Source organism: Halichoeres trimaculatus, unplaced genomic scaffold (assembly GCF_033239565.1).
Source record: "Halichoeres trimaculatus isolate MK-OKI-2021-1 unplaced genomic scaffold, fHalTri1.1 fHalTri1_scaffold_13, whole genome shotgun sequence".
NCBI classification, from domain to species: domain Eukaryota; kingdom Metazoa; phylum Chordata; class Actinopteri; order Labriformes; family Labridae; genus Halichoeres; species Halichoeres trimaculatus.
In genome coordinates this window covers 10,144,314-10,172,079 of record NW_027437191.1, presented here as the reverse complement: position 1 = coordinate 10,172,079, position 27,766 = coordinate 10,144,314, and the positions used below count along the sequence as shown (strand labels likewise).

At 41.2% G+C, this 27,766-nt stretch overlaps 1 protein-coding gene across 1 annotated transcript; it reads right to left on the bottom strand.

Moving 5' to 3' along the window:
* Nucleotides 1-207: 207 nt before the first annotated feature.
* On the bottom strand, nt 208-24,639 carry LOC141802303 (solute carrier family 22 member 6). The gene is made up of 10 exons (XM_074685840.1): nt 24,265-24,639; nt 23,118-23,221; nt 22,845-22,999; nt 20,013-20,181; nt 19,477-19,600; nt 11,619-11,725; nt 4,053-4,264; nt 3,853-3,961; nt 410-622; nt 208-286 (listed from the first exon to the last, which is right to left on the bottom strand). The coding sequence occupies exons 1-10, from the start codon at nt 24,631-24,633 to the stop codon at nt 208-210; spliced, it is 1,641 nt and encodes a 546-aa protein (XP_074541941.1). The 5' UTR covers nt 24,634-24,639.
* Nucleotides 24,640-27,766: the final 3,127 nt, after the last annotated feature.

The following is a 27,766-nucleotide window of genomic DNA, read 5'->3' as shown; positions in this document are numbered from 1 at the left end:
GTGTAAAGTTTTCAGTAAAAAAATGTAAAAAATGTAAAAAACAATCAAAAGATATGAATACTTACATTCTAAGAGCAGAATCAAGTTCAGGATGCCGCTATCTGGCTAATGTACACAAAAAATAAGTCTTGTTTTGTCCTCCTCTAAAGCACGCAGATGTTGCCCTCTGAATCATTCCTGAATGTTGCACGCTCATGCCGGTGTGCATCAGTCTGTCTGAGCACCGCCCTCCTTCTTCAGAGGAGTCTGAGGATGGACATCTGGCTTCACATCTCTGCCCTCCTCACTGACACACACACACAGATGGAAACACATGAAACACAGAAACCTCAAAACCAGAGGTGAATCACTGTGTTTTGCTTATTTGGGTGAACTATCTCTTTAAAGATACAGAGTTAAGGTGTCTAACCTGAGGTCGTGGCCCTCTATATCCTCGATGGTGTCTGGCAGTGGCATGTTGGCAGTCTCAGGTAGCAGCAGGGTGAGAACAGAGCCTAGTAGAGGGCAAAGGCCGCAAAGGAACATGGGAGCTCGGGGACTGATGCTCTTCATAAGGTGAAGCATGGGAGCGATTACACCGCCGGTCCGAGCGCACATGGAGCCGATCCCGATCCCGTTCTGTCTGTGAGGGGCAGAGGAAGGAGGACAGAATGAAAACACATTAAATATGAAACAACAAGAGAGCCAGAATCTGAAGGTACAGGGTTGTCAATGAGAAATGATCCTGATTCTCTCGTTATGAGGCAGTGATGTGATTTTGTTATGTTAAAAAGGTGACAATAAATTGATATATGACTCTTGAAGAAACAGTTTGTTTCCTGTAACTTTCTAGTTCTTTCTTATAAAGTCACTTTATAAAGTATAACACAAAGCCTGAACTGTTAAACTCTAGGGATGTCCTGTTCCTCTAAACTGATAGGTATCGGTGCCCAATATGGCTGTTTCTGGAGGATTGGATAATATGCGATTTCCTTACATGATCGAGACCAATCCAGTTTTCACGTGGTTTGATTTACAGCATTGTCACGCTTTACGGCTGCTTTAATTCAAACCACGTTGCGAACATGTCCGCTGTGTGGGGCCACTTCTCTTTGGAAACCAATGATAGTAAAACAGCGGCTTGCAACATTTGTAAAGAAAGTGTTTCTAGAGGAGGTACCTACAGGGCTCACTTTAATACAACAAATATGATTTTTCATTTAAAAGGGAACCACCCAGAGCACAGAAGTTATCAGTGAAACGTATGGTTATCAGATCTGTACCGGCAAAATATATTGTGAAAAAATTGGAATTGGGAGTCAAAAAATCTGTATCTGGACATCCCTAATAACCCCTCTGTCTCCTTACAGAAGCAGGTGTAAGGAGACAGCTATTATTTGTTTCTCTTGTTATTATTTAAAAGTCTGTATATGTGTCTGTGAACTGCACACAAGCATCTACATTAACACTGCTGCTAGTCACGCAGATGTCTCAACATCTGGATTACATCTTTTGTTCTAAAAAACATAATAAATCAAACACGCATAGCAAATATTTTCACACGTTTGCTCCCAGATAAAACTGCAGCTGTTCATGATAAGGCTGCAGTGAGTTAGGCATAGAGCATTACCACAGTTTTACATCACTCTGAGATCAACATTAATACACCCCTCAGTGCCACATGAGCAGCATTAAACCCTTGTATTAAAGTTGTTAATTTATATATAATGCTTCTACATAAACACATTACCAGCTATATTTTTAAATTGTAAGCCGCTTGAAATAAATCAATAAGAAATGTTTAAATAGCTCCACAAAAACTTAGATTTTCAAGTTTTCTGTTCATTAAAAGTAATTATTTTTGCCACCTGCTGGAGGTCAAACCTCATGGGGTATGACCCGGACTGCTAAGCCATCTGCGCCCCAGTGTTTTGTCTAAGTTTGACAACAAAACTCCAGCTTTAATTATCACTGCAGTGTGGATTATAGAGCCCCCTGAAGCAAAGCAGCCCCAGAGCATCAAAGAGACACCGCCATGCTTCACTGTAGCAGGTTGTTTTTCAACATGTACTTTATTCTTCTTCTGCCAAACACTATGCTGATCCAGAAGACTGAAAAGATTGTGTTTTGTTTCATTTCCTCCAGGGAAGAATTACTGGTAAGGACTGATCTTCAAAAATATTAATAATAGATAACAAGTATAATGATGATAATAATAATAATAATTAAAAAGAATACAAAAAAAATAATGATAATAATACGATTAAAAGTGTAGTTTGAAGTTTAAAGCCAAAAGAAAAGTGGCTACACAAACTGGACATAGCAAAAAGAGGAAGCTATCAACTGCTGCTATCAGATTCCTGAGGAAGCAGATGGTCAAAACCCCCTCAAGTGACTGCCAAAGCCCTGAAGCAGGACTTGGTGACAGCAGGCGCTAAGGTTTCAGTTGGCTCAGAAAGGCTCTTACTAAACACTGAAGGTCTCTGCCATCAAAATCTAAGACATACCTCAACTGAACCACAAGCATAAAAAAAAGTTGGATCTAGTTTGCTCAAGATGACAGATAAGACAGAATCGTGGGATTCTGTTCTGTAGCTTGAGGGTGACAAATGAAGCTCATGCTAAAAAGAAACTCTGCAAACAGTGAAAAATGGCGGTGTCTCTGTGTTCTCTTATGTTTTTGAGAGTTTGTTTGTTTGTATGTCTGTGAACAATGTAACTCAAAAAGTAATGAACTGATCTTGATGAAATTTTAAGGAAATGTTCAAAATGGGATAAGGAAGAAGTGATTAAATTTTGGAGGTGATCTGGATCAGGACTTTTTTAAAAGATTCTTCAACACTGTGGGATAGGGCCACCAGGGTCACCATATATGTATATAACTCCACGATAAATGGTCGGATTGCTTTGCAAAACAACACAAGACAAGGTCACCATAATTTCTGACAGATGTAAAAGTACGATCCAGATCCTGGCAATATTCTGAATACTAAGATCTGGAATATGAAATATGTACTGGGTCGTCATAATTTTCAAAACTGTCAGGTAACAAATCATCGTACAAACCTGCAGCTAACACCAAATTGTAGCAGACAGTCTGCTGAAAGGGAGTATAACATTAAAGTAGGACTTAAGTGTTGGTGACAATCACAATATGCTTGGTGGAGGTCTGCGCTTTCTGAGTGCTTTTCTAGTTTTAAACGTAAATAAAATGTTTGCTGTGTGGAGCTTCTTATATTGTTCTTTTTTAAATTGTTTATTGTAAGAGGCTTGTTTGTGATGGGGGTTGAATAAGGGCAATTGAAGAGCTTTTGTTTCCCAGATGTCCCTAAAACTGTCCCATCTAACATCAGACCTAGACATCAGACATGTAGATCATGTCAGTATTGAGTGGGTCCTTCAGAGCAACGTGCAAAATGGGTACAAATTTTGACATCTAAATCTGACATTTTATGGACATTATAATGACGTTCAGCATTTGGACGTCATTTGCAGGCCGAATCAAGACGTCAATGAGACGTTCAAAATGGATCCAAACATTCAGTTGTCATTAATAGACCTTTTTGTAGATGTTAACCTGACCTCCATACGACGTACGAAAAAGACATAACAAAAACTTTCATTCTGCACCTTCAGGAGACCTGATTTGGATGTCAAAAATTACGTTCAATATATGTAATTTCAGCTTTCTTCATTTTTGTTCAAAGTAGCATGACTGACTTATTTGTGCCAGTTTCTGTTATTGTGGTGTAGTTATTAAGCTCCTAATTTCTTTATATCGGAAGCTTTGTGTCATTTTACCTGAAGAACCTGAGAGTTGGGAATAGAGTTGAACCTAAACTAACATGAATTCGACATGGGTAAGACTCTTACCTGATGACAGTGGGGAATACCTCGGCTGAGTAGACGTAAATGATGGAGAGAGACGCTGTGATCCCAAACTTTCCTGTCATGGCCAGTCCGGTTTTAACGGCATACAGGTCTACAGAGAGCGGACAAAGAGAAGTATCTCAAAAAGGATCGAGCTAGAACAACACGTTTTCTTTCTGAATACAGTATTAGTGTGATCATACCATCAGGGATAAAGATAGTGAGCAGACAGGCCGTGCCACCCACAGCCAGGAAAGCCAGCTGGGAGATCTTACGGGAGCGGTTGAGGGTGAACAAGGTGATGGTACGAGCAGGCATCTCCACAAGGCCGAAGATCAGCTGGGTCAGATAGATGTTCATCTCAAAGTCAGAGATGTGCAGGGACAGACCGTAGTACACAAACACGTTGGCGAACCTGAAGCAGATGGAGGATAACAGACACAAGCTTGACTTTGAGGGAATGTTTAACACCTTTAAATCAACTCAGCCTTCAGGTGTTGAGCAGAAAGATGATTCAAAGGTCTCAGATGGAGTTACAGTATTTCTCTCAACCAGATGTCTAACAGGCTGTCACAGCAACTGGATTTAACCTGCACCTGTTTCGAACCTGTTTCTGTAACTAAACCTCTGAAAGACACTCAAAGCGTCTGAAATCATAAAAACATTCCCTTCCATTGTGTTATAGAGTGATTCCACTTTTATACCACAAACAGCTGTGACATCATATCTTTGAAACAATTGAACACCAACGACGAAGAGTACAATGTGTGCTGATTAAGAATTTCTGGACAAGCAATAAATACCACTAAAGACAACTGACTGATTTATGTCAGATTAGGCAACACTACCTTGCCTCTTTGACATCCAAATGGGTAAAAGTGTTACTAGAATGTTATGACATGCTCACACCTCACATTTAAATTAATAACATGTAGGATTAGTCTGGATTAAGCATAATCATCTTTAATTAACCCAGATTGAGAATACCTGATACCTGTCGTCTACTCTCATATTACAATGACACACCCTTCTTCTTCATAACTCACATGAACGTTATCCCGATCCGGCCACAGATTTTACCTGCAGGCACAAGCTGTCTGAATCGTTGAGTTACATCAGGGGGTTTAACCTGCTGGGAGTGGTGACTGATGTAACATCTTTGGTAACACATCTGTTTATGACCTCTTTAACTAGAAAGCTCAACAAACAGTCTGCCTGACCTGGCTGTGTGACAAAACAACATCAGTGATTGATAAATCATACAACTCCTTTAAAAACAGGTCAGCATTAAGTGCTCTAATTATAAGCAAGTCCATTTCAGAGTGAATACTTTTAGGGTTTAGGTGTTATGTGAGGGCTATCCATTTTGCATCGATTGCAGTAACACCTGTGGCCTTTATGTGGGTGTTTCTCATGAGCATCATTATCCAGTGTCTTAAAGATGTGACTCTTACCAAGAGGCTTGTTTGTTCTGAAAAATCAGAGAAAAGCTTCTTTCTAACACAATTTTTTGTTTGAGACAGCTTTCGTCTAAGGAGTAGGGCTCAATGATTTTGGAAAATAATCTAATTACGATTTTTTGGGGGGATGGGGGGTTGTGTTTATCTTCTATATTATTCACTTCACACAAGCGATTAACTTTTCTATAGTATGACCAACACAAAAAGGATACTGTCAGCGTATAAACAAGTCCTTCCTGTCGGCCAGGCCTACATACAGTGAGATGAAATGATGCATGAATTGATACAAATAACGTATCTTTAAAGGTCCCATATTATGTGGGTCTTTGGCTTTCCTCCCAGCCCACAAAATGTGATATTAAATGACAAAACATGTACTTAGTGGTGCTTGTGAAAGTAAAATCCTGACCTAAAACGAGCTGTTTGGATTTTGGGGATTTGCCGACATCAGTGATTCCCTTTTTCGACCAATCAGGAGCAAGTCTGACCTGATTGGTCCACCAGAGCAGATACCCCCGAACCCCCTCTCCGCTCATTCCCCTCCAGCAGAGTTGAAGAACCATCACTGCTTTGTTTTTGGCTGTAAACAGCCACATAGTTCCATGCACAAGCTTCCCATCTCGAAAGAAGACAAGACTAAGCTGCTAGAGTTCATTTATCAAGGAAATGTGCCAGCTACACTCAGTAAAACTGTGCATGTGTGTGCTAGTCACTTCACGACCGACTGCTTTTCCAACTTTGGACAGTACAACAGAGGGCTAGCAAATAGACTGGTCCTGAATCCAGGCGCATTACCAACCATCCGCCAACAAACCTCGGACCCTGGAAATGTAAGTATTTTAAATGCTGTGTGCTGTGGAGCAGATGTAAGAGCTTTTCTTCAGTGTCCCCCCTGTCTCTGTGTTAGCTTCAGGATGCTAACTTTAGCTGGGGTTAGCCTGTTGTTTTAGCCTGTAATGTTACGGTAAACGAGCTTCGCTGTATTCTAAACACTGTGCACTCGGAGCTCATGGCGCCGCTCTCAGTGATGCGGAGGAGTGGGACGGTATTAACAGTGGCTCATTTACATATGAAGGTCACGCCCACTAAATCAGAGCGTTCTGAACAGAGGGGCTCTGAGAGCCTGGAAACAATGCTGCTGTGCTTGATTTATTTGCTTTTTGGACCAAAACATGTTACTACCGTTTCATGAAGACATCAATGATGCATATTAAACTGCAGAAAAGGAGCAGAATATGAGACCTCTAACTATTACAATCACAGCAGAATAATGACTGATTGATTTAACTTCAAGCCTTGTAGACATGTAATAAAATTATCATTAATTTCTTTGAACAAAATCAGAGAAAGGAACAAAGCACTGTAGAACAACAGGCCTGGTATGAACAAAAATATAAAAACTAAATATGAACCCTCTCATCTTTGAAACTCACACAAAATAAAGAGTAGAAATTTAAATAAGACCAAATCTCTGGCTTAACCACTGAAATATGTCAACATGTGGAATGCACTGCTTTGTGAAATGAAAAAAAAAACAAACACTATGTGACTATAAATATCAAATGTAAAAAAATCTTACTGAGCTCTCATCAGGAACAAAACACAAACTAAAGTGCAGAAACTGCTAAACTCTGCCATCTGGTGAAGTGTTGTCAAAGGGCTTTCAGTCTACATGCTATAAAAGGATTAGTGGGGTTATTCACTGATTCACTTTAGTTTATTATTAGTTTAGTTTATTAGTTTATTACGATCATATTTAAAAGTATACCAACCAAAGCAACACAACTCAAAACAATGTTGACCAAAAAGGTTTAGGCTGAAGCTGCTTAGCTTTTATGTGCCTAACCTTCTTACTGTACAACATTTATACCAGAGCAAAACAAAAAGTCAAACAACACAATCTCAACAACCAATGAATAATTAATAATCCAAAAAAGAACTGAAAAGAAAATATCAAAAAAACAAAAAAACAAAAAAAAACTGCAGCAAATACAAAAGAATTCCTGAGGACTTTACAAGTGTCCCTTTTTCCCTTCTTTTCTTCCTTCCTTCCTTCTCCTCTTCCCCTATTCTTATTTTCTTTTTTATTCTCCTTATTTCTCCTCTCTCTTTTTACTTCCTCCTTCCTTCCCTTTACTCTCTTACCCCTCTTTCTCTCCCCCTCCTTCATCCTCCCCTTTCCCTATCTATTTTCTTTCTTTCATCTTCTTCACCCTTCCCTCTCCCATATCTTCCCCTTTTCTCCCATTTTCACAGTCCTTTTCCTTATCTCTTCCATTTTCTTCCTTCCTTCTTTGTTTCCTTTTCCTTCCCTTCTCTTTTCCTTACCTTTACTCCACCCTCCCCCTTCGTAACATCAATCCAATACATATTTTTGATACATTAAGTGCTTTAAATGTGGATTACAAAAAGGTGAATACACAAAAGTGAAACTCTTTCAAGATCACTTGAATTCCTCACAGGGCCTTTAAGCTGAGCTGCAGTGTGTGGCTTGTGGGAAATAATGACCACTTGAAAATGCTAATTTTTCCTCTATTTTGAGTCAGTTCCAGTCTAGTGTTAGTTTCGAAAGGAGTCTAAACACAAACAGGGTAAATGTGTGGGGGTAGGTAGGATGCTAACATTCCCAAACAGGTACAACAGGCCTGGCTCTGGCTCTTTCCTGTCTGCAGCCAACCTGAACACTTAACCACTTACTAAATGAGGATGGAGAGGAGTCTGACTTCTTTGTAGAGTGCTATTTAATCCTGTCCTGGAGGTATTTCCTGCAGTCTGGGTCAAAAGGTCCTTTATGTTGGGTGGGATTCAGTCTGAGTGAATTGACCCTAAAGTGTTTAACCACCATCATGATAAGAGCGGGTCAAATTCCTGAAATGTCAAGGAAATCAGCCGTAGAGCTTCAGTGTGATTTCCTTTAGCATCAATCGACTGATTCACACTCATGACATGAATACAAGATATGATGACGGCTTACAATACCAGCAGCTAGTCTCAATCACACAGCTGTTTCTTTTCATATATGACTGTGACCGGGCTACTTCATTCATGGCGCTCACTCCTCCAGGCATGCTCACCTGGTCAAATCTATCCAACACACCCTCACTGTCAGCCTATCATGTTGCTGCTGTCTCTTGTAAATATCAGCTACTCTTCCTTTAGTTCATTCATGCATTTATTGCTTTACATCGCCTCTAGAGACTGTGCTCTGCAGGAGCTCTATCACTTTATATCTCTACAGAGTTACAGTAGCAAAACAGCTCTGATATAATTCATCTCTGTGATGCAAATGTTGTCTCTAACTCATCATCTTGCCTCTCATGATTAAATCAGAGATGCTCAAGCTGAGAAAGCTGTTCTCCATCATTAGTTCCGCCAAGGAGGTTATGTTTTTTGGGAGAGTTTGTTTGTTTTTCTGTGAACTCAAAAAGTAATGAACAGATCTTGATGTATTTTTCAGGACATGTTCAAAATAGGACAAGGAAGAAGTGATTAAATGTTGGAGGCGATCTGGATCACCGTCTGGATCCAGGATTTTTTTAGAGGACTCTTTATCATTGCGAGATTGGGCTGTTTTCATCATATGTGTCTATAACCCCACTATAAATGGTTGGATTGCTTTGCAAAACAATACAAGACAAGGTCACCATAATTTCTGACAGATGTAAAAGTATGATCCAGATCCTGGCAACATTCTGGATACTAAGATCTGGAATATGAAATATGTACTGGGTCATCACAATTTTCAACACTGTCAGGAAACAAATTATTGTACAAACCTGCAGCTAACACCAAATTGTGGCAGACAATCTGCTGAAAGGGAGTATAACATTAAAGTAGGACTAGAGTGTTGTGTCACAATCACAATATGCTTGACTGAGGTCTGTGCTCTCTGACTGCTTTTCTAGTTTTAAATAAAATTTCTGATGCTATAAGATTCCTCTCTGGGTCTTAAGGAAAAGTGTGGTGAGTTATTTCACTTTAGATCAGGGGTGACCAGAGAGGGCCACATTCAATTCTGTAAAAAAGGACCAGCAGCTCTTTTTGACATATTTACTTAAAGTGAGTGTAATGTATGAATGCCCTATTTGTTAACAATTTCTTTTAGTGATTTCCAGTAAAACTCAGTCACTAACTGTGGTCAAATCAAGGGGCAACATCCAGCTTAGAAAAATGAAGCCTATGCAGAACTACCACAAGTTGCTGTTCATCAGGAATCCGCATGAGGCTGGCTGCAGACAGGTGGTGACATTGAAGACAATATGCCCATATTTTGTGCAGTCAACACAGCTCTTTCTAACAGAAACTGTTCTCCATTAGGGGGCGATATGAGAAAATATGTCAGGATTTTTTCAATGGCAGGATCAGGGTCTGGATTTTATCAGGGTTGTATTTCAGGATGGTTTGAAGACAACCTTTTTAGTCCCTTATTCTTCATTCTAACTTAAAAAAAAAAAAAATTGTTCACCATTTTGTAACTTTGAACTACTTTTGTCATTCAGTGTTTTTTGAACCCTTGATGTGTACAAAGCACATTTTTACACTATGGCAAACACATTTATTTAAACATCAGCTGTACAAGTTCTTGAGTTTCTGCAGAGCTTTAGCTTTATACAAGTAGCTTAAGCACAATCCAAATGTAGTTTAGAGAGCTGTTACTAGTTATACATAAATTATTGTTTCATACATAATCTAGTACATGATTTACAATTTATTTCCTTAAAAGTCTAAGCCCTGTTCTAGAGGACCTGAAACGTCAGTCTTCTACATACCTTTTCAGTACATGAGGGGGTAATGTTTAAAACTCCAACATCAGGGAAAAAAAAGGCAACAGAAAAATACAACGAAGAATTTTTGGCAGCATCTTTAGAAAGCTGTCAGATAAGGAAAACACAGTTCCTCTGTGAACACACCCTCAGTCTGAGCATGCTCGTTAAATTTAACGACCTGCACGAGCACATTCCAGTCTTTTCATTGACCTGAGACTAAAACCACTAATTCTACACACCACAAATACACACCGTTATCCTGCTCATTTCCTGTCTGTTTACACTCCTGCATGGAGGTGCTGTCACACAGGTTGCAGCTTTAAAGGCTGTAAGTGTGAGGTTGGGTGTTAAAACCTCCAACGAGGAGAATGCACGGCTGCTGACAGACTGTGTCTTCATTATCTGTCAGGAAAAACACTGCATGAATGGAAGAGATCTATGTTTTTATTTACAGCCTCAGAGGGAAAACTTTTACCATATTAATGTAGAAATTGAAAAGTTTAGATTAAAACTCAGGGTCATCTATTGAAAACTGATCAAGAGGTATGAGATGTAGAGTTTTATGCATTATAGCAGATTGAAAACAGTTGTAGATGTTAGGGCGTTGGTTTTGTGACGCTTTTAAGCTGCTCTCATCCCATGCAGAGGCTTGGGTTTGAATCTGCCTTGAGTGCAAATGAATGATACAGATTCAGACTCTTGGAACAGATGTATGCTCTGACTTTAAGCTTCATAGAGTGAAATGCACCAAAATTCTGAAGGGAATTCACTAAGATAAGATTAAGAACAGATCAGAGGTCCATCAGGATGAGAGCTCACAGCTCAGCTCTGTGCAGCAGCAGCAGAGAGAAGAGATGCTGACAGCTCATCTCCAGCAAAACAAGAGTAAACTGCACATAGCTGTGCCCCACTTTGTGAGTTCCTTTGAGACTGTGGGACAAAGTGGGGGAAGATGAGGTTAAGGTGTAGTTCTTGATGCCGTGAGCTGCCACATTCTTTTCTTAGTGAATTCACCCTAAGGTGTCTCTTACGTTTACTTAAAGTTTTTTTTTTTTAAGCTGGAAATGTATTCCTTTTTTTGGTCTCTTTTGGAAATTTTTGCAGGATTATTTCAGTCAAAGAGTTCTGAAATGATGGTCAGGAACAGAAAAGCAAAAAGCATGTGCTCTAACCACAACCAGAGCTGAAGTAGAGCTAAAGACAACTTGTCCTTGGCTCAGTGTTAATGTCTGACAATAAAACAGGAGCTGCTGTTTTTCTCCAAATTTGCAGCCCTTAGGCAGAAACCTTTTGGCTTTATTTCCTTCATGTGTATTTTTGTTCCTGAACCCTTTGCTTTCACCAAAAAGGACAGCTGAAGGGAGAGGAAGTGGACGAAACGGCAAACAACCATGGCTCTGAGCCAAACCAGGGCTGAAGCAGTGAGGACTTCAGCCTCCCTCTCTGGATAAACACTCACATTAAAGTAAAATCATTGGATCCATGGATGTGCTTTGAGGATGACAGTCTTTGGGGATGGAGGTGGAGGTGTGCTCTTACTCACCAGAGATAAAACACTATCAAAGACCGCCTCCTCATCTTTGGGGTTCGAACCAGGTCGATGAACGAGTGTTTCTTCTTCACCCCTGTTTTCTCGTCCACTTTGTACATCTGGTCAGACAGAGAGTTATAGTCAGAGTCACAGAGAGACACAGCACAGCTCTGTTTGAGGAGTTTGCATGTTTAGATGATACTGACTGATGAAGAGGTTCATGCAAATGAAGAGGATTGCTTCACAGAGAGCATGAGTGTTTGATAAGTTAGCACCCTCAGCAAACAGCTGAGTGGAGAGGATGAGCAAGTTGTTTCATAATATGTGCAGGATATGTGCTCTAATATTTCTAGTTCAATAAAACAGTGATGTAATGATATTGGAGCTGATATTTCTCTGCAGATTGAATTTCTGTCAGCATCTGTTTGGAGTTTTATCTGGTTATGAAACAGAAACATTGATGCTGCTTTTAGAGAAAACAATACCACAAACAACGAGTCTGATGACTGTTTTCTTAGTATGTGTTCACAAATAAACTTTAGTTTCTTAAATTACCAGGCCAAACACACACCCACAGTGCACTGGCAGCTCTCATCTCTTTATAAATAAGGCAGCAGGTCCTGCCCCGCCTTTTGAATTGGTCAACCTGATATTTTTTGTGCACCTTTTTGTCTTTTAATTTCTATACAAAGACTTTTTTCTGGATCTGGCAGGTGAATGTTGTTCATACAAACCTAATCAACATTGTAAGACCAGCTGTAAAATTTGTGAGAATTTACATATTTCACCATTGGATTCTAAAACAGATCTAAGTAAGGTTTAAAAATAACAACAACTAAACTGAAACAAACTGTAAATGAAAAATCTTTTCATCAGCTGATCAAAAGTTTAAGACCAGAACAAAAAAAAACAAAACAATCCCCCCTAAAATAGAAATAAAAGTGTCAAAAAAGGATTCAGTAATGAGGAGCTCCACCATTCTTGTTGATCACTTAAAAAAAATGCCGACCTCTTTAGCTTCCCCGAAATATCACTTGAGTGTTTGTAGCTGCGGTGTACATTCATCCACAAGCTAATGCTAACGTAGCTATGAGTATGCTGCATGACAGCATCAGCACGCAGCAGAACAAACATTCAGAGGGGTTTTTCATTGTGGCAGGAGATTTTAACCACACCAACTTGAAGACTGTGCTCCCCGAATTTGACAAGAATGTTGACATTAAAACCAGGAAGGGCAAAACACTAGACCAGGTTTACACCAGTAAACCCGTCCCCTTACCTTGGACACTCGGACACTTGGAGACTGTCTTTCCCGAATTTTTAGGCCCCGTTTACACGACAACATTTCATCTGAAAACGCTGAAATGCAGTGAAAAAAAGTCTGCGTTTACACGGAAACACAGAAGGACTAAAAACACTGTAGTAAGCATCCCAGACCTATAGGCGGCGCTATAATTGTCATTTACAGAAGTGACTTTTGGGAGATCTTCACTGAAGTAGAGTTGAGCCGATCATCTGGTGTATTGGGGAATGCTAAGAGCAGAAGTGGAGCAACAGATGCTCATTTTGTTGAAAGTCAGCAGATTCAGCAGATTGAGCAGCATGAGCACATGGTAGTTCGTGGCGATCGTAACAACGGTACTGTTGTTCTATTGTATGCGGTCGCGCGAAGCAGAGTGTGACAACAGCGTGTGACTAAAACTGTTGTCATGTGAACGCACCTGCCTACGAGCCTCTCATCTGCAGGTCCAAGCCACAGTACAAGACCATGCAGTATTGGGAGCCGTCTACACGACAACGGTTTTAGGGTGAAACGCAAAAGTCTTGTTGTGTTTCAGCCTCGCGTTTCCACGGAAATGGCGTTTCAGCCGACCTAAAACTCAAACTTTTGAAAACGGCCTCCAGAGAAGGATAATTCTGAAACGCTGCTGACACCGTTGCGGTGCTAACAGTAAGCCGACGTTTTCAGTGGAAATGCTCCGCTTCGTGCTTCACGCATACAATAGGACAACAGTACTGTTGTTACAATTGTTGTGACCTACCATGTTGTGGTAAAAAATGTGCATCTGTTGCTCCACTTTTGAATTGGCTATTCCGCAATACACCAGATGATCGGCTTAACTCTACTTTGGTGGAGATCTCCCAAAAGCGGCTTCAAGACATTTATAGCACCACCTATAGGCCTGGCATGCTTACTATAGCTTTGTCAGTCCGTCAGCATTTTCGTGAACACGCAGGATTTTTTCACTGCGTCTTTACTGCGTTTGAGTGTTTTCAGATGAAACGTCGCTGTGAAAACGGGGCCTTAGACTGAGGACACTACACTGTCTCTGCAGAACTGCTTTGAGGACACCACATGGCATCTCTTTGAGGAACCAAACATTGAGCTCCACACCTCCTCCTTGCTGTCGTTTCTGACATCAGTTTCTGCATGTGGACTTTCCAAAGAAGCAGGTGAAAATATTCCCCACAACACCCACATCAGAACACTACCCCGAGCCAGGGACTCAGTGCTGAGGTCAGGGGAGGCCTACAGAAGAGCTAGAGTGGACCTGAATAGAGATATCAAAGAAGCTTAAACAAAGTACAGAGAGCAGATAGAGGCCAAATCCAGGGAAAATAACCCCCGCTCCATGTGGAGAGGCATACAGAACTTAACAGACTACAGACAATGCCACTCCACTCCTCCCCCACTGACACTTATCTCCCAGACCAGCTTAACACCTTCTTCTCACGCTTTGAAAAGAAAAGCAGATAGGCAGAGGACACACAGCTGACAAGACCAGCCCCTGAACATCCAACAATACCAGGTATTGGGGGTCCTGCAAAGTATCAATACGAGCAAAGCAACAGGGCCGGATGGAGTACCAGGGAGGGTGCTGAAGTCATGTGCCCATCAGCTTGCTATTGCATTTACCACCATCTTCAACCGCTCACTTCAGCAAGCTTCAGTCCCCACCTGCCCGAAAATAGTACCATAGTTCCTGTGCCCAAAACCTCCGCCATCACAGGGTTGAATAATGAGCAGCCTGTGGCTCTGACACCAGTAATCATGAAATGTATGGAAAGACTGGTGTTGCAGCATATCAAGGCCCACATCCCACCTGGCTTTGAACAACATCAGTTCACCTACAGGTCCAACAGCTCCACTGACAATGCCATTTCTATTGCCCTCCACTCTGCCCTCTGCCATAATGAGAGCCTCAGGACATACGTCAGAATGCTGTTTGTTGACTTTAGCTCTGCATTTAATTCCATCAGCCCCAGCCAACTGGCCAACAAACTGCAGTCACTGCAACTTGGAACCTCCCTCTATCTGTGGAGCAAAGACTTCCTGACTAACAGACCCCAATATGTCAGGATAGGCACCTCCACACCCTCCAACATCATCCTCAACACTGGTGTTCCCCAGGGCTGCGTCCTCAGTCCAGTCCTGTACACACCGTACACCTATGACTGCGTCACCACCCATGGATCCAACACCCTCATCAAATTTGCTGACGATAAAACCATTGTTGGACTGATCAGCAATGACGATGAGGCACCACACAGGGAGAAGGTCCAAGCACTGGCGGCCTGGTGTAGTGACAACCACCTCAACCTCAACACCAAGAAGACAAAAAAAGTCATCATCGACTTCAGGAGATCTTGGACCTCACTGCACTCAGGCCTGACTATTAACGGGGAAGAAGTGGAACGAGTCAGGAACTTCAAGTTCCTCGGCCTGCACATCTCAAACAAAATTTTGTTGTATCATGTACAATGACAATAAAGCTTCTATATAAAATTTGACTCGGCAGGTTTGATGTGAGTGTTTCCAGGAGGCTAAATGTTGCTCCAAGTGGTGAAGGTGACTTCATGGAGGGTATCCACTGCCTGCAGCTGACGTCGATTTCTGTAAACGCCCCTCTCCATCTATCCCCAAATGGATGGTCCAAAGAGTGAGGTTGTTCTTCTGGAAGAAGTCCTTTATTAAGCGGGTTTTGTGAATAGCAGCGATGCTCTCTTAGAAAACCCAGTCATTACCACACAGACCAGGGCCCTCAGTCATGAAGGAGGCCCCCTGCAACATCTCCACACATGGAGCGAAAGATCATGATGGCGCTCCCCCAACTGTGTCGAGTAGAAAAAATCTCCAGTGGGATCTCTTTCTCAAGCCAGTAACTTTGGCAGCCATCAAGACCGTCAAGGTTCAGTTTGTCCTTGTCAGAGAATAAAACTTTCTTCCACCTTTCAACGTCTCAAGTTTGGTGCTCTCTTCAAAGTCCAAACAGGCGATTGTGTGGCGTTGAAGATCATCCTGTGCAAAGATGGACAGCCAATCGGATCCTTTGTTCCATAATTCTCAGGATCTTTTGGGACATTCAAATTGACTGTCTTACTGCATCCAACTTCAGCAGCTCAGCATTCGACCACATTCAAAAAGAGAAAAAGCTTTTTTGTCTTTGCCATCAGTAGGTCATGACTGTGTGGATGCCTGACAGAAAATGACATTGAATCCACATTTTTGAGCACATTTTGTCTTTTAAAGGGAGTGGTCTTAAACTTTTAATCAGCTGATGAACAGACTATTTCACTTTGATGTTTGTTTTCAATAAATTGCTTATTTATTTATTTATTTATTTATTTATTTATTTATTTATTTATTTATTTATATCTCATTCCCATTTCTCCTTTTGCATTTTGAACTCTACATGGATCCATTTTAAGTCCCAACAGTGCAAAACATAAATGTGTGCATTTTTTTCTACTGGTGTTACAATTCAGATCAGTTGTTTTTTTTTTTTTTTTGATCTCTTTGTGTTATTAAATGCAATAACACAAGTTTTACAAAAAATTAGACATAAAAATTTGCATAGATGTCAGGATTGGCAGTGCAAAAGGCATCAGGATGAGATTTAGTCAGAAAACATCTCCTACACATGTTCCTCAGATAAACTTAAAGCTTTTGGGCGCAAATATAAAACTATGAAAGCCAGTGTAGCCTAATGGACACAGAGCTGTAGTCAGAGTGAAAGTCACCATTCAGACTTATTTTAGGCCTTTACTTCTTTCTCATCCTTCCTCGCCCAAAAAACAAGAGAACAGAAACAGATCAAACTGTGCTCCTCTGTTCTAACAAGCTTATTACCTGCAGCCCTGCAACCAGGTGTTTCTCCTTTTCCCATAGAGCGACAGGTTTGCAGTTACAGTTAAAAAGCCTGGTTCAAGATGAGTCCATGCAATGTGCACTGTTCTCATGCCATGTCTAAGTCTGGGTTCAGTTACAGCACCAGCTAAGGATTGGATCTGCTTTTTATTTGGTGTTTTTTACTCCAGTAACCTCAGTCATCTGATGCCAAAGTATCTGCATCTCATCCTGAAGTGAGCTAACATTAAAATGTTAAGAACGGTTTAAGAGTCTGATTTCACACTGATACCAGCTCTGGTGTGTGAAATATGAACCATGTGGATCCATTTAAAAGTGTTTTCCATGAATTTTCAACTGGAAATGTTAAATCAAAACTCTTCTTTCGATCAACTCATGCTGCTAACTTTAGAAAGACAGACTGGAGAAGTCATTTCAGCCTCAGCACGAGGGTAAGAAATGGATGGAGGAAGCTAATTTAGTACATCTGTCTGGGCTCAAGTGGATGTAATCAAAAGAACACTGACCACACAGTGCTGATTAAACTTGTCATGAAAAGTTTGAAAGGAGCAGAAATCAAGGAAGAAAAAGATTTTTGTTTATCGTTTTCATGAAATAGTTTTTGTGATTACAGTAAGATATCTAACCAGAATTGGTTTTGAGCCCAGGCAGTGATTTCCAGCACAGTTTGCATTTAATGCTAAAGTTGAAGATGAATTCCCGCACAGTCAGGATGTTTTTGCTTCACGGGTTATCATTTGTAGCCACACAACTTTTTCATGGCTTTCTTGTCCCTGTTTCAAGTTTTTGAAACATGTTGCTGGCAAATGGGCAGATATTATTTATACGACGATAATATATTTTAGTTATCAGATCTTTTAAGCCGTTGAATGACATGTCAACCATCAGGATGTATTTTTATTACACATTTCCAAGTTCCTGGGCTATGTGTCCTCAGCAGAATTCACTTACTATATCATCAGAGAACATACTGTGTATTTTAACATCCTGGCGCTTTATTTTCCTGTGGAATAACAACAATAACAATTCCATACTTTTTTTTAATTTTAATATTTTTCTGTTCTATTCTGTTTAAACTTTGGAAGTACACTGCTGTTTTCTCCAGTCTCTTACTTTAAAGTTGCTGTAATCAAAGCATTTACACCAATAAGGGATCAGTAGAGTTTATCTGTTATTATTTCACACAGTGTCAAAAATCGAATTAAAGTATGTTGGTAAATTTACAAAATCACTGAAAATAACTGGTGAAAAGTTAATTCCACAACGAAAGGAAAACAATCTCCATCGCTTTTGGTGGTAACACTTAATTTTGATCATCTGTCTGCTGACTCAACAAGCTGTCAGTAGATATTTAACATACATTTTTCAACAGACAAGTAACACACATTCAAGTAACTATTTGACTGAAAAAGATCTCATGATGGAAACCAGAAGGTGCTTGACTTAGTCTTATCTGTGGTTAGCATTTCAACTGATAGATTGATGAGTCTTGTTAAACATAAACTGATAAACTATTGACATGAAACTACCTATCTACTGATAATGCACCTTATAGTCTACTAATAGTTGAATATCTTTTACTGGAGAGAAATCTCTCCAGCAGCTGGGAGGAGAATGCCAAAGTTGAAGAGCCATCACTGCTTTGTTTTTGGCTGTAAACAGCCGCAAAGTTCCATGCACAAGCTTCCCATCTCAGAAGAAGACAAGACTAAGTGGCTAGAGTTCATTTATCAAGGAAATGTGCCGGCTACACTCAGTAAAACTGTGCATGTGTGTGCTAGTCACTTCACGGCCGACTGCTTTTTCAACTTTGGACAGTACAACAGAGGGCTAGCGAATAGACTGGTCCTGAATCCAGGCGCATTACCAACCATCCGCCAACAAACCTCGGACCCTGGAAATGGGAGTATTTTAAATGCTGTGTGCTGTGGAGCAGATGTAAGAGCTTTTCCTCAGTGTCCCCCAATCTCTGTGTTAGCTTCAGGATGCTAACTTTAGCTGAGGTTAGCCTGTTGTTTTAGCCTGTAATGTTACGGTAAACGAGCTCCGCTGTTTTCTAATCACTGTGCACTCAGAGCGCGCCGCTCTCAGTGACGTGGAAGAGCGGGGCGGTATCAGCGGTGACTTATTTACATATGAAGGTCACGCCCACTAAATCAGAGTGTTCTGAACAGAGGGGCAGTGAGAGCCTGGGAACAATGCTGCTGTGCTTGATTTATTGGCTTTTTGGAGCAAAACACGTTACTACCATTTCATGAAGACATCAACGATCCATATTAAACTGCAGAAAAGGAGCAGAATAGGGACCTTTAAGAGCTGTTGCACCTTCAACCCCACAAACTCTTTGGACTATCAAATAATTCTGTAGGAATTTTAATAACAAGGACTGAAACTCCACTATATGGGTTTATCAATCATTCTGATCTAAATAAAGTTGGCCTTTTTAGACTTTAATGTGACATAATCTGATTGGATGAGTCACAAACAAACCATAAATAACAAACAACTGTTTCCTGTTACTACTCCAACAATGCCTGAAAGTATCTCACAGTGTCTCACTTTTTGTTATTAAGTTAAAGGAGATGAGGCTGAGCATTGTTTGGTTTCACTTTATCTTTGCAGAGTGTTATTGTGTTATGACAAGATTATATCCCTCCCAGGTAAAAAAAAACAAACGAACCTCTGGTCTTATTAATAGATAAAACAGAGTCTCATCTGTACCTGACACAGCTCAAGGTCTTTGGTGAGAGGCTTCCCGTTCATCTCAGCAGCTTTCTGGATCAGCTCCCACGCTTCCTCTTTCCTGTCATTGGCCATCAGCCAGCGAGCTGACTTTGGTAACACCCTGAGAGTGTCAAGAGCAGAGAGATTAAAGAGCTGACAGTGGTTTACACTAGAATGTTAAGGAAATTAGACTACACAGACTATCAGCTACACCCTGTGTTACCTGTTAAAGTGAGTGTAAAACACCTGAGGTCACCCCTTTAAGGTAGGTGAGCATTCTCCTTAGCAACATGGGTTATTTATGTCACATTCACTTTTTCTTCATCAGAGGTGAAAATGTTTCCCCTCATCTTTAAATTAATCATCTTTGAAATTAAATTTAAAGGGACTAGGGTTAAGCCTGGCTCAGCTAAGACATGACTGTTCTCCAAATTCTGCTAAAGTCATCTGTTGATCCTTCAAAACCTGATCTCTGCTCTGTTTCTCTAGTGTCAGTACACACTGACTGATGTCTCTGCTGCCCTTTGACTCACCACACGTAGAAGACGAAGAGGAAACCAGGTGCTGAAATCGCTAACTGTAGTTTACGCCAGTCCCTTATGAGGTACGCCACGCCGGCCAGCATAATGTAACCACAGCCAAAGGCGTAGTCTGTGATGATCCCTGCCATCATCCTGTCTTTAGGTCCTGTCCACTCTGTGCCTGTTAGAGACAAGGGCAGAAACGGGACTCTTCATACTGTGAAACAAAATACAGTTACAGCTCTAAATCATGCTCAAAGAAAAGACTGCTGCCTTTATTCTCACTGAGGGAATGGAAAAACGATGTGGACAACAGGAGGAGAAAATGTTCTGATTCTGAACCTAGATCTGCAAACAGCTTCATGAGGTGAACAGCTGTTGAAAGAAAACCTCAGTGAGCTCTGTGAATGTTAGAGAGTAGCTGTGACATTCTGTCTGCAGACACACTTTGCTCTGACTCTGACTTTTACAAACCGGGTCTACTTTCTTTCAGATATTTTAAAACCCTAAAGCAGAAAAATAAATATTCAAAGCTTGTGAACACTTTGAGGCCTCAAAATGATTTTTAAAAAACTTTTATGGCAAAGTACACAGCAACTGATTTTTTTTTTTGTAATCTTGACAGTATTTTACTGGTACCTTGCAGACAGTATTTACCATAAAATTTACAGACATTTTTCTACAGCGTAGCAAAGTACACTTTTACCAGAAGATGGTTTGTGCATGAAAAGTCTGCTGCAGGCATGGGCACCTTTCACATTTGAAACGATTTGGTACCAATGCCCGGTCACCTGGCAACTGGTATTGGTACTCAACGGTACCAATTTTCTGTACTTTTTGTGTTTATGTAATAAAAAGATATCAATTTGTAAAAAATAATAATAATAATAATCAAAATAATAATAATAATAATCAAAAGAAAAAAAAAAATATATATATATATAAACATACAATTTTTATTCTTCAATATATATATATATATATATATATATATATATATATATATATATATATATATATATATATATACAATATTTATTCTTCAATATATAACCTTGCAATGCTGTGTTCATCTCCAGCATGGAAAATTGCCTTCTCTTCCACTCCCTCACAGTCACAAAGATGCATTTAGGTATCTAAAGATGGTACCTTTTCATTTTGCGTAAATCAGTACCTGGTACTTTTGACATAATGGGGTAAAAATAACCTATAAGTAAAAGTACCTAACTCGGTACCCAACCCTAGTCTACTGCAGGCATTGCTTACTGTGCACCCTTGACCTCTGTGCTAGAATTTGCTCCTGTTTGGCATCTTTACTTCATACCTTATGGTTCCTAAAAGGCTAACCCAGCATACTGGTATTAAAAAAACACTGAGATAATATCTTTACCCTCAAATGGTGGATGCTGGGATGTGAGGCTGAAAGTTTGTGCACAACACTTAAATACAGGAAAAACTGCAGCCTAAACAGACCGCATAACTGTCTGGAGATTGAGAATGCTAACGTGAAACCAACTGGTGAGGCTCAAGCTGCCTTCCTCACAGACATTGAATAACCTCATTTGCACCACTTCAACCAAGAAGTCTATTTGTAGGCGCCCACAGCCAACTAGAGTATAACCCTCTGGTGCTAAAGTGAATTGAAGTGAAAAGGTCTCTTCCATGCCCTGACCTATCCTTTCCTATCTGGTTCCTTGTTCTGGTCGAGTGTTTATCAGTCAGTTTAACCAGACACGTCTCCATTCATAACTAGGTCATTACTAGATCAACATACTGATAAACCGCACTGAGCTACCAGATACCTGTCATCTGTGACTGTTTACATCCAGGTAGTAGAATAGCCATATAATACTGTGGCAGCAGACACTAACCTGAGCTACAGCTCCTGCTGGTGGATGGAGGCTGAACTACAGCTTCAACAAAACATACGACCAACACTTCTGATTTTAAATAATAGAAATATGAATACTTTGTTGAAAGCCCTAGCAAGCCAACAACACTTAACATTTGTGATTTAATAACTCCAATTAAAGAAGCTATGAGGAGGATCAGTTTTGATTGCACTTCCTCACCACCTTCTGGCCTGGAGTCTCACGCACACTGTCCCAAATTAGTTTAAACAAGGCGTGTGTTTGTTTTGGGATTAAATGGAGATTGGATCAAAGACTTTTTTGTTCAAGACAACTTTTTACTGGATAGGACGCGCCGATTTAAGGTATTGATCAGTACAGTTACGTGCTACGGTTTGAAACGTGACATCAAGCAGACGTAGTAGCAGCTGGCTACATGCTAATAACATCAGCAGGCTGGTGCTCTGACGTATCTGTAGGCTAATGTGACAACAAGTAATCACAATCAGTTTGTCAGTAGTTGAGTAGCTGTTTATATTTAGCACAGCTGGTAGCCCGGTGCTCTAAGACATGTCTGTAATGTGTAACGTTAGTAAATCCTGGTTAGCTATGTCCTGCCAGTCATCTACCAAGCAGAGCTAACATAACCTCACTCTTCATTTTATTGATAGATTCTCAAGTTTGAACAGACCACTGCAGAATAACTGCTGACTGTGGGTTGGGATGAACATTAGCACAAACAGTTTAGCCCCCGGTGTTATAGAGTTATACAGCTCGAGCTAAAGGCTAATTAGCCTTTAGCTTGAGCTGTATCACTATCCCATTTAGCTTTCTTCTGTCCCTTTCTGTCTAACACAGGCTCCTGTGTCCACCATCACTAGCAATTTAAAATAACATGTAACCAGCAATATTGGGGGTGATAATCTAATTTTGAAGTGTGGATTACGATTAGGCATCCAGAAGAGAGACTTTTTCAAGATCACAGGTAACAAACCCAGGACGAAGGCGTTCATGATGACACCAGAGATTGTTGTCCCGACCACAAAGCGAAGAGCCGTGTAGATCTGGAAACTTGGAGCAAAGGCAGCTCCAACCCCGAAGATTGCCTGAATAGCCAGGTTGACGAGAATGACATTTCTGCGACCGTACCTGCAACGAGACATTTCAGCACCTCTGTGACTCCATTCAACATGCAACATGTCGTGATGTATTTAGAGTGGGTTCAAAGCTCTTTTCACTGAGGATCCACGCATGTGGTTAAACTCACTTATCAGCCAAGTATCCATAAACGACAGCCCCGAGGAGGAGGCCTGACATGTAGATGGAGGAGCCCAGGTTGTTCAGTTTGGCGTTATCACACACCAGGTCCCACTGCGAGAAGAAAACAAAGGATGGGTAAAGGAACACATGTTTCTTTTTTATATCAGAGAGAGACGAAGTCTTTGATAGATGAGAGCAGCTTGAAAGCTTTGGTCCAAAAACAGGATCCAGACTTCCTTGGACTTTTAGCCTGGTACAGATGTCACACATGAGTCACACCCTTGTTCTGATCCACTGATTAATCTGACTGTGAGTTTTTTGTGAGTGCCAGGTGAGGTCCACATTTCCTCCTGACAAACAGCTGTAGATGCACAGATAAAGAAAGATATTTTCTTCCTTTTCTATCACTCTCACCTGTGCAGGACTCTGCAAGAATTTCACCAAGAAGAAATTTGCAGCCTGCAATAATAGTTTTAGTTGGTTAAGATGACCATTGTTGTAGGTTTAATGGTTACTGATGGTTTCCTATATGTAAGTCCCATGAACTGACCCATCTGTCATCCCAGGCTGCAGCCCAAAGTGTCCTTGGTTGCTCTTCATGTTACACCACATGACTTCAGAGGCAGATGAAAACAGTGAGCTGGAGAAAGAGTCTTGAAATTCCACCGCAGGGTTCTTCAGTCGTCATGTTGAAGGCATGTGGCTACCGACTGAGCCACAGGTTGAGAGTGAACCGGTTATCCACCGCTGAATCTTTACTTCAGGTTCTGCCCGTGAGGACGGAGCCCAAGTTTGAAATAAGTCCAGACTCTGAAATAAATGTGGATCTCCTGTCAGCCTGCCACGCCATGTTGTTTTATACAATCCCAACGTCCTGGTCACATAACCATGTCACATAACCGCATATGTCCATGTGTTACAAAAGCTGGTGCTGTGCCAGGGCTCAGGAAGGCACGGAGGAATGCCTGCACTGCAGGAGTCCATCTCTTCACTCTCACGTGTCACCAGAGTGAGCTGTGAAAACCGCTAAGCCCATCCACATTCCTGAGCTGCAGGGAGTCCTCATGGCAAACACATCATCCTGATACAGAAATTTACATCCTTCAAACCATGAATTTAACGTCTGCCAAAGAGGCCGCTGCTGTGTCACTCACCTCAGTCACTATAGTGTTGTGGAAAGTCTCCTGACTGTACTCCCAGCCTCCTGGGCATCTCTCAGCAGGAAGTCCATCTCCAATGCTGCTGTGGTTCAAAAGAGGGGCGCTGTGATTCAGGGAGGCGCTGCAGGACAGCTGAGTCCAGCCAGCAGAGGAGGAGAGAAGGCTGAGGTTGAAGGTTGAAGAGGCCGGAGCGCTGGCTGAGGGCCTTGTGGGGCGGCATAAATGTGGAGGAACAGCTCCAGTGAAGATAGAGACGAACATGTGGAACGCCAGGAACAGCTGAGGTAGACAGATCCACACATACAGGACCTTCTGGTACTTCCCAAAGCCCCCAATAACACTGAGGATTTCATTAAAGTTCATCTTTGTCTGTAAGTGTCTCCCAGTGAACTACAAGGACTGACTCAGAACACTCTGGAAATGGAGCTGCAGATGTGTTCAGGCAGAGAGCTAAGCATCAGTGTGTGCAGGGAGTTAAAGGATCTTCACTCAGACACACACACCTGTGCTCTGTTCAGGGAGCGACCTGTGGATGTCTGAGAGCTGTGCAGCTGTCTGAGGGTGTGAGGACAGTTAAGTAAAGCAGGAGGGAGGTGTTTGCTCTGTGGGAGGAGCTGCTGTGTGATGGTGGCTGAGCAGCTGCTTTTGTCTCTCTCCGCCCTCTCTTATTAGAAAAGTTTCATAAGATTTCACTTAGGTAAGGAGTTTGACCTCAGTCCAACTGTGTGCAGCTTATTAGATGACACAAACAGGACTTCATGAATGAGCGTAATGTCACCTTTTTTATAGACACTGACCCACTTTATGAACTCAGCGCGTCTCAGAGGGAGCACAAACAGCACACACACATTCCGGCTGGGATTCAGGAATTTATCTGGCACTGGATGCCATGTGGGGGAAGAGAGTGTAAGCCAGTGACACAAAAGAAGCAGATAAATACAGCATGCTGGGATTACAGCAGCTCTCTGCCATCATCCCAGGCTCCGGTTTCTCTGCCTTACTGGGCCATCTCTGGTTCCAGCTCCTGTTTCTCAGTCTGACCACAGCAGAGAGGCTCTCCTTGCCTGTGAAGTACGACTTCGCCCAAAGAAGACGTCATGATCAAAACCATTCATAAATGTGGAACAGAGCCCCCAGGGGAAATCTGAGAGGACTGACGTGAGGCATTCTTCGATGAGCTGCTCAGGTATTCTTCCAGGGAGGAGTAAATAAATTGAATCCTGTCCCAGCGTTTATATTCCTGAGGCAATCTAACATTTGCAGATCTGCTTACAAGCACAGACGATTGCATGTCTGCCTGTCCTGCCAGATTCATTCCTCCTCTTATTACCTTTCGACAGAGGATGTGGGAAACTGTAAAAATAAAGTCCTCTGAGCATTATTGTGATTTTGTGCCATGTGCATAACAATGGATGAACATCTGGTAACTTATTCAACACAGGAAAATGAAAACATGTAATGCCGGTCACTTCTAACACACTGCTGGACCTAAATGCTCAGTTCAGTGTTTTGTTTCAGGTCATTTTAAATCCTTCTGTCTGAAAAGTGTCTTTAAAATTTAAACTTTCAGTGCTGTGTGATGCTGCGTGCATATTATCTCTTGATTTTTATCACTGAGCTTTCAGTATTAACCAGGAAAGAGAGCTGTGATAATTTCCAGATAAATATAAAGGAGTCTCTTTATGGACTTAATTTCACCATGTAATTATTTCTCTGTGTCACTGAGTAAAAAACATGTGGCTGTCACAAACACATCCATCTTTATAATAATTTGTCACTTCTTTCTACTTGTTTAGTTTTTACAGATTTTTTTCTTTGATGTACATTTTCAGATGAATTGCAAACTCTGATATTTAATTGTCTTTGAGGTTTTGTAATATGTTGAAATTGTATTCTGGAAGGGGTTCTCAAAAAGGCCACTTTTGACGTCTCCCAGGCCAACAACATGCCTTAACACTTCATTAAAAAAGGGGTATTGCCCTTTTTTAATGTATTTACATTGCCCTGTTGTCCCCACGGTAGTTTTACTGACCTTTTCCAACCACATGTCTGAAACACTTTGTTTTAACTGCTGTGTCTTTAAGGCTCCCTGCTCTGCAAATCCCCTTCCCTCTGAATGGCCAGCTCTCTGAATAGAAAAGAATAGAATACAACTTTATTGTCATTGAAACAAGTGCAACAAAATTGAAGTCACAGCAGCAATCAAGAAAACAAAAGTAAGAAAGTGTATAGAAAGTGCAAAAAGGTCCATAGTAAAATAGATGATGACAGCTTGTCCATCATTGTCCAGTTCAGCCAGCCTCCACCTCCACAGGGTCCAGGACTGAGCTTCTTCAGCAGTCTGTTCAGTCTCTCTCCTGGATCCTGTCTGCTCACAGCAGGTGAAGCTCTTCCAATGTGGTGTTGGTGTCTGTAAGCTCCGTTAGCCATGTCTGTGAATAGCATGATGCTACTCTGCCCTCTGGTATTACCTCTGTTGCTGGGTTAGCACAGCTAGCTTGTCCATCTTATTGGAGATAGATCTTACGTTCCCAATAACGATGGATGGAAGGACAGGTCCATGTCGCCTGAGAACCAGCACGTCATCCTCACCTTGTGGGAAGACATCAGACCTTGCACCAGTTAGCATTGACATGCTACAAGCTGCTAACAGCTGATTTCACATGTAAACAATGCAGCCATGGTTACATGTAGGATCTCCAGACAAACACAGGAGCAAAGTAGTAAAAATATCACAGAGGCCACAAAAAGTTTGGTGTCCATGGCCAACAAATAAACCTTACAAAGTAATGATCCACCCCAAATACAAAGATTACAAAAAAGAGACAAAAAAAATCACAAGACAAAGAAGAGAGAGCTGCTGCAAAAGGCAGCCATAGCCAGCAGGGCAGCACCTAGCAACCATAGCTTTGCCCTCGGGGGGCAGAGCTATGAGCAGACCTTGGTGTTTGAGGCTCGCTCCTCCAACATGTTATGAACCAGTTAAGAGAACCTTGTATGATGACTTCATCATTCAGCAAGTCTCAAGAAGATCTACTTTTAGAAGAGTTGTGATCAAGTTACTGAAAGATTCAGGGATTTCTACAACATATTCACATGAAGGGGTTTGAAGATCTGCACGTTTATTACATCCCACAGTGTTACTTCTATATTCATGATGAATAGATGGAAGAGCTGGATACCTCCTGTTTATATGATTTATGTGTGTTGATAAATACAATTTCTAAACTTGTTTGTTTTTAAAGATAAAAGCATCAGCATCAGAGGCAGAGACAGAAGTGTCACTGTGGTAAGACAGATCACTGCGAACTGTTGTACCAGCCAGGGAGGAACAGACCTGCGTGTGTGTGCTTGCCCCTGTGTTTGTGTGTGAAGCTCCCACTGTGAGGACACCAGCATTACACAGCGCACGATTGGTGGAAAGGTACAAAGGAGAAAGGTGTAATAAAAGTGGAGCTCTGTTGAGAAGCTGTTGAGAACATGCATCTTGAAATCA

Coding starts and splice junctions, on each gene's coding strand:
- LOC141802303 (XM_074685840.1), bottom strand. CDS start 24,633: ATGAACTTTAATGAAATCCTCAGTGTTATTGGGGGCTTTGGGAAGTAC. Junction 11,726..19,476: donor AAGACCTTGAGCTGTGTCAG/GTACAGATGAGA, acceptor CTGTCTGACCAG/ATGTACAAAGTGGACGAGAA. Junction 3,962..4,052: donor CACTATCTTTATCCCTGATG/GTATGATCACAC, acceptor CGCTCTCTGTAG/ACCTGTATGCCGTTAAAACC.